The sequence below is a fragment of the Tenrec ecaudatus genome, chromosome 12 (assembly GCF_050624435.1).
Source record: "Tenrec ecaudatus isolate mTenEca1 chromosome 12, mTenEca1.hap1, whole genome shotgun sequence".
NCBI lineage: Eukaryota > Metazoa > Chordata > Mammalia > Afrosoricida > Tenrecidae > Tenrec > Tenrec ecaudatus.
The window spans coordinates 29,185,880-29,203,755 of NC_134541.1; the positions used below are offsets into that span (position 1 = coordinate 29,185,880).

Consider the following 17,876-nt stretch of genomic DNA (forward strand, 5'->3'; position numbering starts at 1 on the left):
GAAACAGAAACCCGTATAAACAAAAAGACAACATTGCCCATCATCCCCCTGGAGTATCTGCATGGCACTCTGGACACTGTCAGGATGAGGAGTCGATGTGAACACAGATCCACCCTGAGCCACAGCTCAGGTGCTGTTGCCCTGCACAGTTAGCGCTCCCATTCTCTGGAGCCCTGTTACCCTACGGATGGGGTTTGGTGCCAGTGGAAACTCCCTGGATCAGTTCTTCCATGGGCAGTTCCCTACCTAACAGATCAAAGCCTGTCACGTCACTGCGAGGTGGGTATTGAAATACTAAATATATGATGCCTCTGGGTCCCTTTCTGTTGGACACCCCCGGAGCCCAGCATTCCCCTAACACCCAGTGACCACTGCAGTCCCAGGGCAGCCACTCCCTGCTTCTCTCTCTTCCGAATACCTCAGTCCTCTGTCTTAGGGTGCAGGCCCCTTTGGGGCAGGGCTCAGTTCATTCAACCAGACTTCACTGTTAGTGTTCAAGGTCATCATTGCTGTTTAGCCATGGCATGGTTAACTGAAGGTTCGGTAAAAATGTATTTATGTAAGAACTGTAAGAGCCCCCAGTAAAGTGACTTTTAAAAAGTATTCGTAGAGACTACTTAGGTACATAAAATCTGATCCATTGTCCCGCTAGGTTCTCTACAGTCATTGTTTAGCATCCCTTCCGATGTGAGCTTACCTCACCTACCGTACTCACCAACAGAACTACAAGCATCTCCACAATGTAATGTTCCTTCAGAGTAGTCTTGACACTTTGTAGTGGTTAAGTAAATGAATGATCAAACCAAAAATTAAACTCCCTGCCATTGAGTTGATGCCAACTCACAGTGACCCTATAGCAAGTGTAGAACCATGCCTGGGGGTTTGCGAGACTGGATCTCTTTACAGGAGTAGAAAGTACCACCTTTCTCCCACGGAGCGACTGGTGGTTTCAAACTTCTCACCTTGAGGTCAATAGCTCAACCTATGATTGTTGTGCCACCAGGGCTCCTCAATGAATGATAAAGCACTTGGTAAAGGTTGTACGTCAGGTGAAAGAAATTCCATTTTGCCCACCAGCTTTCTGACCCATGCGTTGGTCCTGTCTGTAAGCAGCTCATGTCTTAAGTTCAGTTTACTTTCTTCCCTGCATTCTTGGAGAGCAGAGATGTTCTTAGGTGAAAGGTCTGTGACAGACAGGAGGGGTTTGAACAGAGGAAGGGATCTGAGTAGTTCGTGCGTTTGCTTTACTCAGCCTCTTATTTGGAAATGTGGATCAGAAATGGCAGTAGTGCCCTTTGTTTCTCTGAGATTCTTTGGTGAGGTTTCTGATGATCCATAAAGTGCTCTATTTGCTCAGGTTCTGCAGCTGATCCATGAGAGAGACAACATCTGTAAACAGATCCATCTGCCAGCCCAGAGTGGAAGCAGCCGTATATTGGAGGCCATGCGGAGGGGGTGAGATTTCTTTTTTCTCTTTTGGACGATCTTTTTAAAAAAAATCATTTTATTGGGGCTCATACAACTCTGATCACAATCCATACATACATCCATTGTGTACAGCACATTTGTACACTTGTTAGCCTCATCATTCTAAAAACATTTGCTCTCCACTGAAGCCTCTGGCATCAGCTCCTCATTTCCCACCCTCCCGCCCTGCTCCCCCTTCCCTCATGAACCCTTGATAATTTTTTTTTCACAAGAGAAAAGCTTGTAGTTAGTTCAGGGATCGTTTGCTGGAACCCTTGATAATTTATAAATTATTTTGTCATATCGTACACTGTCCGATGTCTCCCTTCACCCACTTTCTGTTGTCCAGGTGGTGAGACTTTTAAGAGGAGAGGAGCATGCCGTACCTTTTCATGTTTCCTTAATGACCAAACATTGTCTGTACTACTAAGAACCTAGCACAGTGTGTAACACATAATAGCTTCTCAGAAAGTGTTCATTCTAGTCTTCGTTCTCTGAGTAAACTCCCGGACGGTGAATCTTGCTCCTGTTCACTTCATAAGCACAGACCAAAGACTGGATTTCTCATTTCCTTTGTTTCCCGTATATTTGTATATTTCCTCCCCTAAGCCTAAGCACCTAGTGTGCGGCACACTGTTTACTCCTCTCACCTTGAGCGTTCAGGTTTCTACGTCTTGCGATTTAAATACAGTTGCATGTGCTTGCTGACATTGGGCATAATAAGAATCGCCACGACAGAGACTGACGGCAGAGCATGACCTGTGGGAAGCTGGGTGCAACGAGTACTTCGCAAACAAAGGCTTAGAGGTGCTCTTCCCTTTCAGTCTGTTTTGATTCATCAACTAAATGAAAAAGGCAGTTGAAAACAATTTGTGTACTTGGACTAAAAATTCATAGGCTCTAGATGAAATGACAGTTTAGAGTTTGGATCAAAAGATTTGATCCAAAATGTATACAAAGGTCAGCAGACAGGCCTGGAACTATTTATAGGCCCCTTTTTTCTTATTTTTCATGTCTATCTATATAAGATAGGCAAAGTAAACAATCCCGAGGAGAAAACAAGGGGACCGATGCTTTCGGGGAAACAAGGGAGAGGGGGAGGTGAGGGAATGGAAGCGGGAGCCAACAAATCCAGAGACAGGGAACAATAAGAGATCTAAAAATTGATGGTGAGTGTAGAATGTCTGGTGGGGTTTGATCAAGTGCAATGGAACTGAGAGAAATTACAGCGAGCCAAATGAAGGCTGAACATGATAGTGGTACAGAAGGAAAGTAAAAGGAAATAGAGGAAAGAACTAGGAGGGAAAAGACATTTTGAGAGGTATAAATATAGGCATGTATATGTGTAAATATGTTAGCATTTATTAATGTAATAATAGATGTAAATATATTTATATAATATATTGGTAGATGTATTAATATAGGACTATGAACATATTTGTCTGTAAGTATCAAGGTAGCAGATGGACATTGGGCCTCTCTCTACTCAGGTACTCTCCCAACGCAAGAACACTTTGTTCTAATAGCTCGGCATTCTGTGATGCTCACCTTCCCTATGCTATCACTGAAGTCAAAAAGGGTGCATAAGCAAATGTGGTGAAGAAGGCTGATGGTGCCCGGCTATTACAAGATATACTGTCTGGGGTTTTAAAAGGCTTGAAGATAAACAAGTGGCCATCTTGCAGGGAAGCACATGGAAGAAGCACACCAGCCTGTGTGATCGTGAGGTGTCGACGGGATCAGGTATCAGGCATCAGAAGACCCAAAATAATCATAGCGATGCAAATGAGGAGGCTCCGAGTGGAGACCCAAAGCCCATCTGTAGGTAATTGGACATCCCCTCACAGAAGGGTCACAAGGAAGGGACGAGCCAGGCAGGGTGCAGTATAGCACTGACAAAACACATCGCATATCTCAAGTTCTTTAATGCTCCCTCCCCCCACTATCATGATCCCAGTTCTACCTTAGAAATCTGGCTAGACCGGAGCATGTACACTGGTACAGGTAAGAGCTCTCAACACATGGAATCCAGGACAGAGAAACCCCTCAGGAACAATATTGGGAGTGACGATACCATGAGTGTAAGGAGAAGTAGAGGGCTACAGGGGGAGGAAGGGGGGAAGAATTGCAATGATAGACATATAATCCCCCCTGGGGGGCGATGACGAACAACTAAATGTGAGTGGAGACAATATGAAAATAATAATTTATAACTCATCAAGGCTTCACGAGGGTGAGAGGGTGGGGTAGAGAGGGAAAAAAGAGGAGTTAATACCAGGGGCTAAAATAGAAAGAAAATGATTTGAAAATGTTGATGGCAACATATGTGCAAGTGTGCTTGATAAAATTAATGTGTGGATTGTTATAAGAGCTATAAGAGCCCCCAATTAAAATAAACAAAACAACTCTTTTAGGGACTCTGACCTTCTCTTACATCATTCAGGTAAAAGACATTTAGTTGACTTAGGCCTTTTCCTTTTTGTTCTTTGTTGCAGATATTCAAGAGAAGCTTATATGGAGTTGATTCACCACATCAGAGAGTCTATTCCAGGTACATTTATGAAACCTGTTCTCTGATCAAAGTTGGGAAAACCTAGAACAGATTTAAAAATTCTCATGGAACCCATACTGGATCTACTCCTCACTTATCGACGATCTTGTTAGCTAACATTTTGTATTCATGCAGTAGTAAAAAAATCTATGTCTTCACTGTTTTGTGCATTTACTGTGTACATTTGGTAGTAATGAAGTGTGAAGCTGAGGTGTGAAGCGACAGTCCCCCTGTCTGCGGCGATCGAGTTGTGCCCCTTTGGCTGGGCCACGGTTCCCCGTGGTTGGCATTTATGTAATGATGTAGTCATCCTCTGTTGTGTGATTGAATAGTCCTCCATTGTCAATAATGCTGATGTTTGCATAACTACTGGTATGTGAAACCCAGTCACACCGATAAGTGAAGAGTGGGTGTATTGATGTGGAACTCCCCCAGTCCCCCCAATATCCAAGTCCCCCACTATCTCATGAATTCAGATTCAGAGTGGTGCTATACGGGCAGCTGGTGGATTTGGTCGAGTCGGGGCTAGGTCCAGTGAAAATGGGAGGACCTGAAGCTGTCACAGTGGGCTCCAACTTAGCAGCCAATTGAGGCTGGTGCAGGACTGGGCAGTGCAGAGTCCATCGTCAAAATTAGCTCAGCAGCACCTAGCCACAGTAAGTACTCACACCCGAACCAGACCAACGGCTGGCAACTGGTTCCACTTCCTAGAGCCCTTAGAGGACAGCAGAGGTGCTCTACGGCGTTTCTGAGGCTCAGGGAGCAGGCAGCCTCCCTTCCCTGCAGAGTGACCGGTGGCTTTGAACTGCTGCCCTTGGGATTAGCCCAGCACTTAACCTACTGTGCCCTTGGGGCTTCTAATAAGGATTCAGTAACAGATAATTATTGCTACTTACTGTCTTACATGAAAACTGAGTGGAACAGAATTCAAAGGCTGTACATTTCTTTGTATGAGGCGCTGCAAGGGTTTCCCTAATAAAAATGAGAACCACTTTGAGAATGACTGTGTGTGCCCTGAAATCCAGCATTTGAAATGAAAATAGCGTTGTGTGTACTAAGTAGCATGCAGACTTCCAAGTGGGAATGTGGCTAAGCATGCCGCCCCCTCCACGCTCCTACCCCACCCGCACCCCCAGTAGGGACTATTCGCTTTTACTCGGGTCTGTGAGCTCAGCTTGAGGGAAGCAACACACCTGCTGCCCGCTCTGCACCCACAGCACTGCGGCAAGGAGCAGCCACTCACTCCCTCTCTGTTGCGTGGCAGGTGTGAGCCTCAGCAGCGATTTCATTGCTGGCTTTTGTGGCGAGACGGAGGAAGATCACCGTCAGACAGTGTCTTTACTTCGGGAAGTTCAGTATAACACGGGCTTCCTCTTTGCCTACAGCATGAGACAGGTGAGCTCCGGGATGGGAGAGGAGCGACATCTCCCTTGGGACGGGCATCACCCCTCACTGGCATGGGTGGTTGGCTGAGCACTCCTTGAGGAGCCAGGGGATCCTGATGTTCACGCCTTTTTCCCTAACCCTGTGCGCTGCTCTCTGACAAGTTGAAATGAAAAGAGATGACCTGTGTGTACATTCCTCTGCCTTAGGATATTTGAGAGTGAGCTTCTGTTGAGAGAGAGAGAGAGAGAGAGAGAGAGAGAGGACTCCTCTTTATGACACGGCATGAAGCCCACTCACCATGCGGAACTTTCTTGCAGCGAGGTGCTTGACCGAGGCCCCCTGCCACCCTCCCAGCCGGCCAGCCTCAGCTATCGCTCACCTGGCTGTCCTCGGGCCAAGGCCTCATTGTGGAGTTTGCCTTATGGCACAGATGGCCAGGGAAAGGAAGCAGCATGTGGTTAGGGCAGAGGGAGAGTAACATGTATTCCCTGCCGATAGGGGCTGGTGCCGGGCTGCTGCCGTTTTGTGCTGGTCAGGATGAGGTTGCCTGTGTCCCTGCCTGGGCTGCAGCTTGATGAGCCCCTCTGGCCCGGAGCATCAGAAAGCTGACTGATAGATGAATGAACCCGTGACCTTAACCTCAGTGTCATGGTCCTGCTGTCTGTCCAGGGAATTCATTTATTTTAAAGTGCACTTTGTATGTATGCATGTAGGTCAAGGTTACATTTGTGACCCCCTTTCTTAGATATATTTTTAGGCATGAAGATTCAGAGGTGTTGGGTTCAGTTTGACTGTTTCCCAATGACATCCCATGTATGTACTAGTGCTGGAGTCAGGAGGTGGACTGTCATTGTGAAGTGTGAAAAGGAGTAGGGGCCACAGCCGACCTCCCCCAGCTTCAGCAGGGAGAAGGAGAAGCCACCTCTACATCTGCTCAAGGCCGGTTGCCACCAGGTGGAGGCAGACATGCTTCTATCCTTTGTTCTTTAGTCTGACACAGTTACTTATCCCCCAACACACTACTTTTTTTTGCTGCTGGGCTCAGTAATTCATTGCAGGGGCCACACAGAACGCAGACAAAGCCCACACTTAGGAGGATTTACTCGGGAAGTTAACAGGTCACCACAAGTCAGAACCAGGCAGCAGTAAGGTTGGTTCTCAGCAGTACCTCTTCTCAGCCAGCAGCTCTCTGGTCCTCAGCCCCTTGGTCCCTGTTGCTTCCTCCATGGCCCAGGAGCTCATCCACGGCTGCACTCAAAGCCTCATAGTCTCTGTGCTGCTGCTCTGTTCTGTGTCAGGGCCCCTTGCCTCAGCCGCTGGCCTTAGCATGACTCCCTTGCTCTGTTCCCTGGTGTCTGTGCCACAGCCTCTGCCACCTCTGGGCTTGGCCTCTGCCCCTTGAGGCAGAGATCTTGAATGTAGTCCACTGCTGGTGGTTCTTCCTTGATGGGCCTGGAAATCCCTTCTCTCTGCTTCTGAGATGGAGTCTGGTGACGCAGTAGTTACTTGTTGGTCTGTGAAACCACCAGCCGCCCTGTGGGAGAAAGACGGCTACAGTCTTGGAGACTCGGGGCAGTTTTAGGTCTGTCCTATGGGGTGGCTGTGAATTGGTATTGACTGGATGGCAATGAGGGTTCTTGGCTTGGTTTTTGTTGTGCACAGAGGCGTGCCTTTGCTGGAGCAGACCACACCCAAGGGAGCAAGGATGGTGACTGGATGCACACCCTACAGTCAGGTGTGCACTCAAAACACCCAGCCTTCAAATGCTGCCTTAGCCTAAGAGAGAGCCCCTCCAAGGTGGGGCTAGGATTGGTAATCTATCACAAGAGGACGTGGGCGTAGGAAAGCCTTACTGAGGATTCCAGGAGTCAGTGATGAAGGCAGAGGAGCAGGGACACTAGAATGGATTGTGATCGCACAACTCACCCTGGGGAGGGCGGGCAGTGCTCGAAGATTGCTGCAGTGAGTGATTGTACGATTCTCCTTGACATGATTGAACGATTGAACTGAGTGGTGTGTAAATTATGTGTCAATAAAACTGCTAGGGGGAAAATGACCCCGGGGCCTGGCAGGGGGAGCTGTAGGGAGCTAACAGTGAGGGCGAGAAAGAAGGACAGCTGGAGATGATTCATAGCTCTCCCTAGTGTGATTGGACATTACATTGTTTGATGTATGAATTAAGGGCCAAGAAAACTTAAAAATACAAAAAAAAGCTTTCCACAAAGTTCTTGATTTTCCACTCGATTTGGAATAATAGACAGGCCAACCCTGTGGGGCTGTTTGGAGGGTTACATAAGACACTGCATCCAGCACGCACAAGAGTGCCTTGCACACAGGAAGCGCACGACCGAGGTGCTGCTGCTCTTCTTTTTAATCCTTTCATTGCAGCCCGTGCAACTCTTATCACAACCCATCCATCCATCCATTGTGTCAAGCACATTTGTACATTTGTTGCCATCATCATTCTCAAAACATTGGCCTCTACTTGAACCCTTAATATCAGCTCCTCATTTTTCTCCCTCCCTCCCCATTACCCCCTCCCTTATGAACCCTTCATCATTCATAAATTATTATTTTGTCATATCTTACACTGTCCGACGTCTCCCGTCGCCCACTTCTCTGTTGTCCATCCCTTAGGGAGGAGGTTATTCGTATATTCTTGTAATCGATTTCCCCTTTCCACCCCACATTCCCTCTACCCTCCAGGCATCACCACTCTCACCACTGGTCCTGAAGGAGTTATCTGTCCTGGATTCTCTGTTTCCAGTTGCTATCTGTACCAATGTACATCCTCTTGTCTAGCTAGATTTGTAAGGTAGAATTGGGATCATGATAGTGGGGGAGAGGAAGCATTTAAGAAATAGAGGAAAGTTGTATGTTTCATCGTTGCTACCCTGCACCCTGACTGGCTCATCTCCTCCCTGAGACCCTTCTTTAAGGGGATGTCCAGTGGCCTACAGATGGGCTTTGGGTCTCCACTCCACACTCCCCCTGTTGTTCACTATGGTAAGATATTTTTTGTTCTGCTGATCCCTTCAGCACCTCGTGATCGCACAGGCTGGTGTGCTTCTTCCATGTGGGCTTTGTTGCTTCTGAGCTAGATGGCTGCTTGTTTACCTTCGAGCCTTTAAGACCCCAGACACTACAGCTTTTGAAAGCCGGGCACCATCCGCTTTCTTCACCACATTTGTTTATGCACACATTTGTCTTCAGTGATTATGTCAGGAAGGTATGTCTCATGGAATGCCAGTTTAATAGAACATGTTCTTGCATTGAGTAAGTACTTGAGTGGAGGTCCAATGTCCATCTGCTGCCTGAATACTTAACCTTTAAATATATGCACATGGATCTATTTCTCCACCGTCCTATATAAATATATTTACATATGCACATGTCTGTATTTAGACCTCTATAAATGCCCTTTGCCACCTAGTTCTTTCCTCTATTTCTTTTTACTTTCCTCTTGTCCCACTATCATGCTCAGCCTTCATTTGGGTTTCAGTAATTTCTCTCGGTTACCTTGCCCTTGCTGAATCCCTACCAGGCCTCTCACATGTTCCTTGCCACTAATTTGGGTTCACTTGTTGCTACCCTGTCCCTGGGTTGGTTAACACCACCTCCTTACCCCCGCCTCCCCCTCTCCATGTCCCCCCGGAACCATTGGTCCCATGGTTTTCTCCTCCAGACTGTTCATCCAGCCTATCTTATATAGATAGATCTGTAGAGATATTAATGTGCACCAAAAAACACAGCATAGCAAGACAGGTGACGAGTGAGAACACAGCAATGACAAAAAAGAAAACCAATGACCCATAAAAGAATAAATTAATTAAAAGAAAAAAATTTAAAAAGAAAGAAAAACCTGTAAATAGATCAGTGTCTGATTTTTGAACTCTAGGTGTGTCCTCCACTCAAGTCCGATGGGGTGCCATGCTCTGGCCCCAGAGTCTGTCCTTTGTACTCCCTCGGGAGCTCCCAGCTCTGCTCCCTCCCATTGCTCTGCTGCACGCCTTTAGTGTTTTGCCTCGGTGTCGCGGGTTCAGTCTGGGCCAATCCCGACACTGAGTTTCCAGTGTTGAACCCCATAGGGCCCTGGGCCAGTGAGGAACGTCATGTCTCATAGTGGGATCAGCCATATGGTCCACTCTGCATTGGCTGTTCAGAGCGGGGATATCGTCTTCCAGGCCCGGTGGGCCAGGATGTGCTGCACTCTCTTCCTCCCCGAGGTGGTGTTCTTAGCGTTGATATTAAGGAGTGGGATGGAATAAACCCTGCAAGCATGGTGGAATTCCTGACCGTTCTCCACTTTCCTCTGTGGATTCGGAAGTTCTCTCAGAGGCCCATTGGCTTGAATGTCCATGCGTGCGTTTAGACTTTTCTTTAATGCACGTCTGGTCTTGGCCAGCGGTTCCCCAGCCGCAGTGACAAAGAGCTCATGTACACAACGGTGTCTAGATAGCACACACACTGCGGGATTGGGTGTGTAAGGTGTTAGAAGAGTCCATTGCCTTTTGGGCGTGGTGATGCACGCTCATGACTTAAGACCCCAAAGGTCAGAGTGGCCTATGTGAGACATAAGTCTTCCTTTTCATATTTCCTGTTTTCTTAGGTCCTTTCCTTAATGCCACATGTTCTTAAGAAGCAACTTTTGTATAACCTTTAACAGATATTTCATGTGTCTGTGAACAGATTTGTATGTGCATTGAACGTTTTGATGTGCACCTTGTTCATTTCAGTTCCACTTGGAGAGCAGTCATGTCAGTGGGGAGAGTGGACAGTGTCATAGTGTTCCCTTGTAGAACTGAAATCATGACCTGTGGATACTGGTTTTGTATTTTCCATCTTTATAAACAGTGCTGGACTACATGAGCCATTGAACATATACATAGACGCCACCATCTCATCAATACCAAGAGTCATGTTAAGTCTGAGTTTCATTCCATGCGCTGGGTTTGGAATCGAAGCCTTGTGAAAATGTGACTTCAGTCTACCGTCTTTCTCTTTTTTTCTGTGAACTCTCCCAGAGTCAGGGAACCCGCGGGGTGTGCCTCAGAGCTCAGTCCATAGTGAGCCTGTCCTCCCTGTGTGTCAAGGATGGGTTCTGCAAGTCCTGGGTGACCTCCGTTTCCCTTTTTACATTCTAACAGAAGACCCGGGCATATCACAGACTGCAGGATGATGTCCCAGAGAAGGTCAAGTTACGGCGCTTGGAGGAGCTCATCACCGTTTGCCGAGAGGAAGCAACGAAAGCCAATGAGACTGCCGTGGGCTCTGCCCAGCTGGTGCTGGTGGAGGGGGTGAGACCATACGCGTTCACACCTGTGTAAAGATATATTTGTGGGACACAGTATGTCTTTCCATTTATGTGGAGCTTTGATTTCTTTTATCAGCCCTTGATAGTTTTCAACATGGAAGTCTTGCATCTATTTTTGCTAGGTTTATCCCAAACTATATAATTATTTTGGAAAGATTGAAAATGGTGATGTCCTTTTAAATTCAGTGTCTCTGCGTACTGCGATTATCTAGAAGTAATATTGATTTCTCCTATATCCAGAGCCTCCAGTGAGATCACGTAGTAGAGTTATTATTTTAAAAAAGAGCTTCCTTTTGCTTTTCTGTGTGGGGAGTGGTAATGGGTGGAAGAAGCTGCACCTGATTCTCCTCATTTCCTGTTCTTGTGAGGGAGAGACCCGTCCAGTGCGGTAACAGTTCTGCTGGGAAAGGAATGCCCTGTCCTGGGACTTCTCCTGGACTGCCCAGAGGGTCATAGGTCATAACTCTGGGTCCTCATCTTTGAGCCAGCTCAGCCCTGGCCATGGGATGTTGCTCTCTGTGGGCTGTGCCCCGCTGTGCTGTCAGACCAGCCGTGACCTCGGGATAGGAGGAAATGAGGCTTACCGAAGAGCTGTAGAGTAGAGGGTCTCTTAAAATCTTACCTGATTATGTTTCTCTAAGGTAGTGCAGTCGCAGGGCCTTGCTCTTTCCTCTCTACGGCACTGCCCAGACTTCCCCTTCAGTTCGGGAGCTCGCTCAGCGTGCTCCTGCTGGGCTGTGCTTCGGGCAGCGCACACACACGGGCATTTGGAGGGCTTGCCTCATTTCTTCCCTCTCTCCCAAGGAAGCACGGTCTCGCGCAGTCGGTTTTCCAATACCTGAAGACACTTATTTCTTTATGTTGTACTGTTTCCTAGTTACTTAAGACTGGACTGTAAATCTGGTTCTTGCCACTCCATCTTGAGAATATATGTGTATGAGAGAACCTCATATTAGAAAGTGTGAAGTGCTAAAGAGGAAAAAAGAGCACAGGGAGTGGAAAGATGGGCTTTCAAGCTCCCGCACATGGCTGTTGTCAGGCGTCAACACTATCACTGTCACAGGTCTCGATCACTGGTCAAAAGTGAAATGACCTCCGGGCAGCCCTGTGTTCTTCTCTCCCTGTGACAGTCAGTCTCTAAGCTGACCCCCAGGAAGCCTTGCCCCTGGCACCCATCCTGTAAAGTCCACCATACTGAGAGGAGCTTGAGCAGAGCGGCCAGCAGAGTGGTGGAGAAGCGGTGGTGTGGGTTTCCCCGGAGGGCCACCTCAGGGCCCTCCGCTGCGCTGAGTGCACGTGGCCGCTCCCGAGGAAGCTGAAGCAGCGTTGCTCTTGACTTCATCTCTGCAGTGCTGTCTCATCACCTTTGCATTGCTCTGAGGGTCACAGAGGTGATCTTTCATTCCATATGGGCTGGTACTGTGCAAGGGTGTGCGGTCCCTGCAGCAGGGTCATCGGGCTCATCTTGGAGGCTGGTTTTCATAGGGGCGCCTTGGTGGTTTCTTAGCAGCTGACATCTGTGCTGGGGCCGACTACCGAGGGGGAATGTTTGAGGAGCACCCTGAAGGAAGGAAGAGGAGGAACCAGGACGTGTGTAGGGAAAGAGGTGCTCAAACAGAGGAAATAGCAAGTTCAAAGATTAAAGGCAAGAGCAAACTTGGAATGTTGGAAGAACAAGAGAGGCAAGTGTGGCAGGAACAGAGTGAGGCGGAGACAGCAGAAGACACATTCAGAGAGGTAGGGGGCCCCAGATCCCTGAGAGCCTCACAGGCCATTTTAAGGTTATTCATTTTTAATCTGAGTAGGGAGGGAGCTTTGACCTATTCGGCTTAGCTGTTGGAAGGATCACTAAGGCTGTGGACCGCAGAGCGGAACAGAGGAAAGCAAGGAGCCAAAGAGGAGTCCCTTGAGAAAGTTCGGTACTCGCGTTCAGAGGTAGAAGATGCCAAGTTCCCGGCAGTGTCTGGTGCCTAGTAGACCAAAGACGTAGTGCCGTTTCCCCTTAAGAATCTGTGTCAAGGACCCTTCTTGGTTCTTTCTGCAGTTCAGTAAGCGCTCTGCCACTGACCTGTGTGGCCGCAATGATGGCAACCTTAAGGTGATCTTCCCCGACACAGAGCTGGAGGACGCTGCTGACCCTGCTGCTAGGATCAGAGCTCAGCCTGGGGACTACGTCCTGGTGAAGGTAAGGCGTCCTGTGGGGCTTTAGGCTTACACCATGAAAATGAGAGTTGGGCTGGATCCTTTGGAAGACATGTGACATTTCTCTCAGAGATGATAGTAAGCAAAAATCCCTTTTCTCAATGAGTATAACAGGATACCTTGGCTTGGACTTTAGACTGCTTAGAACTCGTGTTTCTTTCTCTTTCCTGCCCTGGAAGTGGTCTTTGTGGGAATTGATGAGGCTGGAGTGCCTGGACAAGTAGGCGATTTTGAAGTAGTTGACAGTGGCCTCGGTCAGAAATCCGCCACGCTCTCTCTCGGTGAAGTCCGAGTCCAGCTTGCACAGGCCAGCTCCCTGGGCCCCGCTCTGGGGGTGCAGGGCTAGCTGATGGACGGTGGCCTTCCCTGCTCCTCCTCCCCCTCACCGAGGGCATTCTGCCTCCTCTCGCTCCTGATTGCTCCCCCATCCCTCTGCTACTTCTCACACGCTTTACAGATTGAGTGTAGCCATCTTCCTCTCCCGACTTGGCCTCAGACGAAGCTGCAGAGCGGGTGCTGATGAGGTAGGCAGGCCCATGGACTTGCCAAAGAGAGACGAGCTTGGCCATCTAATTGTACCTATGGCCACGTCATGTGGGCCCATATGGAGCTCTGGGTGTAATCCCAGGAAACCGAGCCCCTATGTTCAAGTGATTTTCAAATGAATTGATAATCACCTGGAAGCACATTATGGTATCTGTCACTGTGTTAGTCTGGGTAGACTAAAGAAACAAATTCATAGACATTCATATGTGTATAAGAGAGTTTTATATAAGAGCAATTGTATATTGAGAAAACATCCTAGCCTAGTCCCATCCAGATCAAGTCCATAAGTCTGTGATTACCCCACATGTTGATACTAGTCCATGGATTCCTCATTAGACTCATACAGCCATGCAATGATGCCGAATACAGGAAGATCCTAGGCCAGTGGGTGGAAAGTCTTATGGATCCAATGGTGGGAGAAGCGTCTCAGCACAGGCGTGGGTCTCCCTGTGGCTCCTCCAGCTCTAAGGCTCTGGCTCCCGTCAGCCTGTCTCCATGTGGCTTGTCAACAGAAATGTCTTGAAGGAAGTGAACCTGTGCTCTACCTCCAGTGAGCTATTGATCTTAGTGCCTCCAAATGAGGTCTTCAAACTGTGTAACCTGATTGATAGGCTAAACTCCATCCCTTCACTCAAGTCTCAGATGGACAACAGATTATGTTACCTTAATTATGTTACCAGATTAATTCCCATAATCACTGTGTTAGTCTGGGTACTTTAGAGAAACAACTCCACAGAAACTCATATGTATAAGAGAGTTTTATATGTAGGGTAAGTGCACATCAAGAAAACATCCCAACCCATTGCTGCCCAAGCCCATATGTTCAACACCAATCCATAAACTCTTCTTCCATCTTACGAAACACACATAATGATGCTGACTGCTGGAGGAAAGCCAAGTCAGCGAATGTGTAAGCATCTCAGCGTGAGCATCTCCACACTGTCAGGGGTCTCCACACAGCTGCTCCAGCACCCAGGGCTGCATCGGGGTAGGTCCATGTGGCTTCTCAGGGATGTCTTGCAGGAAGTGAGCCTTGCCAGCAGAAGCAGGGAACTGGCTAAGGCAGCTGTACCCGGCTTCGACCATCACAAGGCAAGAGACCCGAGAACAACAAAGGCGAGGCTTACAGAGCCATTTATCCCTCTGCCCTTCAGTTAACCCCGCATGTGTTTATCGGCCAGGTTGCACAATAAACTTTAACTCAATCCACCCCTTGCCAACTTGGCTTGCCACGCCAGCCCATTTTATGGTCAGTCCTTGAAACCGTCTTTTGGGTTGGTTTGTTATGCATTGATGGGTCGTCTTCTCTTCTGAGGGCAGGGAAAATAGGTTGTGCTCCTCTCTGTCCAGCGCCTAGGGCAGTGGGTGACCCGCTGTCAGTACCTAGTACTGTGTACTTTCAAAGAATTCGTGGGTAAGTAGCATTAAAAGATATTGAAAGGAATTTCCCCATGAAGTTTTTGAAGCCCACCGTCGTTTTTAATGGACTAGCTTGCTGTCATGGTAAGAGCTCCGACGACTGAAACTTTACAGTCAAGTCTTTTCAGCTCTCAGAGAGGAGAGAGACCCTTCTCACGACATGTTGACCATAAATATCCTAAGGACAGGGGTCCTCAGACTATGGCCCACGGGCCACATGCGGCCCACCAAGGACATTTATCCTGTTCACTGGGTGTTTTTGACTCTTTTTTTTTTTACTTCAAAATAAGATATGTGCAGTGTGCACAGGAATTTGTTCATAGTTGTGTGTTTTTTTTAACTCTAGTCCGGCCCTCCAACGGGTCTGAAGGACAGTGAACTGGCCCCCTGTTTAAAAAGTTTGAGGACCCATGTTCTAAGGGATGACTGCTTGACTCAGCCTCTGTTACAGCTCCCCTCTTAGGAGGGCCATTTATACTTGCAGCTGATGGTGGTGTTGTACATGCATTGGACAAGAACAACTCAGATTCTGGTAAAAAGCAATACAGCTTATTCAAGGGGGACAGAAAGGAGAAAAAGGACCTGCGCAGGGAGCAGCCCTCTGAGGAGAGAGGGTGGCCCGATCGCTCGCTCATAGACGTGGGTTTTATAGGGAGGGGTAAACAATGGGGCTTTGCAGCTGCACGTCCAAGCAAGCAGGAACAGAAGTAGACCTTGCGGTTAGCCTTTAGCTGAACATTTCGGGAACTTTATCTGTAAGTTTCTGATCACAATGTCCTGAACATTCCGGGCACCTTATCTGTAAGTTTCTGGTCATTATGTCCTCTAGCGCCTTTGTGCTCAAACAAATGTTACTAAGTTTGATTTTTCCAAGCATCTGAGTCGTTTACAGGAACTTCCCCACCCCACTGCTTGTATGACTTTTAAATGAAAATGGCTTGGCTGAGGCTGTCCCACAGTGGGAGTTGAGGGAGTAGCTATTTCTCGAGAGAAGAGAGGCTGTTAGGGGACTGCCCCGTTTTTGACAACTTCCGTGGTTTGCATCGACGTTACTTCTCTCTCCCAGGATTGAGGGCACGCAGGGACCGTGCGGTCGTCATCTGCCCTCGCCATCAGAGCCCTGTGGGTGGCCTGCGGGCGGCCTGCTTTCCCTCACCTGTAGCTGATTTCTTTCAGATCTCCTCTGCCAGCTCTCAGACCCTCAAAGGGCGTGCTCTCTGCCGGACCACGCTGAAGGACTCCTCTGCCTGCGTGCTGCCGGCCCGAGCGGCAGGCCTTCAGAGTTGACCTGGGCAGTTCTTCCCAGCAGGAAGAGGATGGCAGGTGGTGAAGCTTTGGAGCGAAGTTGCAAATGGTGAAGCACCAACATGTCCGTGGAAAACGCATCTCCTTGCTGCTCTGAACCACCATTAAATCATGAGATTTACTTAACCTGAAGCAGCCCCCTTGGTTTCACTTTGTTGACTCAAGTCTTGCCTTGGTTGATGTTAGGCTGGAGTTGGTCCTTAAAGTCTTGGAATTGTGTGTGTTTCACAGTCTATAGACTGCTAATCTCAGTTTTCCTCCTGGGCCCCAAGGAGCTAGAGATAAGAGGGAGGCATGATGGGGAGGGGGGGGAAGCGACTCTAGATCTGTCTGACATTTGGTTTAACACCGTAGACTCATCTGCCGCCTTCCTCACTTTGCATATTTTACCTGAGGCTGTTCCTCATTCATGCTCCTGTATTGGAGCTTACATTCTGAGTCCAGGTCTGCAGAAGGCTCTGGGTTACCATGGGAACCCTCAACCCAGTTTTCATTTACATCTAGATTCAGCATCCAGCGATTTCCTTCTGACTATTGACTCAGCTGTGAAAAGCCTTGCCCTCAGGCGGAGTGTGTGTGAGAGTGGATGGCTGTGCTCCCCCGAGAGGCACCGCCTCAACTGGAGCCACTTACTTAGGTGTACCCTGGATGGGAATTAGGGTACTGCAGTTGCCTTCCTTAGAGGGCCCTGAGCCAAACCCCCAAGTCTTCGAACCCACAATAGTGATGATGTGTCCCTCCTGTGCACAGCCCTTTCCTGCTTCTGCAGTCCTGCCTGTGACTGCGATGACTTGAGCCACGCCACTCCTCATTTCCTCAGTTTCCTCTGTCTCCGTGTCCTATTTGAACGGCACCTTGGACAGATTTCCCTCCCTCCTCCAGATGGTTTGTCTCTGCTTTGTCTTTATCCTGATTAAGACTTGACAACTATCTGGACAGTATACTTGAACCTGGGATCTCTCTTCTCCCCAAGAGCAGCCCCCCCCCCACTTTTTTTTTCTTCTAAACCATTCTTTCCAAGCCTAGAAGCAAATAGGTCTACTGTTGTTGTTTTTGTTTTTTGTTACCTTTAAAACAGTTTTATTGTCATCTACTTCACTTATGTAGTTCAGTCACATCCAGGAGAGGCATACAGTCACCCGCATAGTCCGTTTCAGAACAGTCCCTTCATCCTTACCCACATTCCTGATTGCCCATTTCTCCCAGCCTGCCCTACCATGCCCCCGGGAGCCATTCATCCAGTTACTGTCTCTAGATCCACCGATCCCGGATATCATACACAGACAACTTTAAAAACAACAACAAACCTATGGAAAAACTAACAGTTAAAACAGAAAGCTCAATCAGAAAGAATGTACTAAAATTTAGTCCAAATTTAAACTGGATCAAAAGGGAGATCAAATAATAAAGGTATTCAATTTTAACCGAATGGCATCTGCAATAATCCACTTTCCAGTGCCCTCGGCATGATAGCAAGGCTGTTGACATCTCCGCTCCATGGTACGAGAGGGTTCACCATGTGTGGCCCCTGGAACAAACTTTATTTTTGAGCAGTTTTAGTTTTACCTTCACCTTTCTATTTGCATCTCCCCTTTACCACTGTAAGCAACTAAAACGGGTCAGAAGGGAGCGCAAATGATCCGATACTACATTGTAGCGTACGCCATCTGCCATTGACTTTGCCCT

The 17,876-nt window shown here is 48.1% G+C and overlaps 1 protein-coding gene across 1 annotated transcript in view; it reads left to right on the forward strand.

Annotated features, from left to right (window-relative positions):
* The window catches only part of CDK5RAP1 (CDK5RAP1 mitochondrial tRNA methylthiotransferase), a 37,537-nt gene extending 21,221 nt beyond the window's left edge, over nt 1–16,316 (forward strand). Inside the window, exons 9-14 of the mRNA XM_075563778.1 lie at nt 1,358–1,455; nt 3,963–4,018; nt 5,283–5,413; nt 10,552–10,701; nt 12,763–12,903; nt 16,062–16,316. Of these exons, the coding sequence (XP_075419893.1) occupies nt 1,358–1,455; nt 3,963–4,018; nt 5,283–5,413; nt 10,552–10,701; nt 12,763–12,903; nt 16,062–16,172 (687 nt within the window). The 3' untranslated portion in view covers nt 16,173–16,316. The remainder of the gene's footprint in view (nt 1–1,357; nt 1,456–3,962; nt 4,019–5,282; nt 5,414–10,551; nt 10,702–12,762; nt 12,904–16,061) is intronic.
* Nucleotides 16,317–17,876: the final 1,560 nt, after the last annotated feature.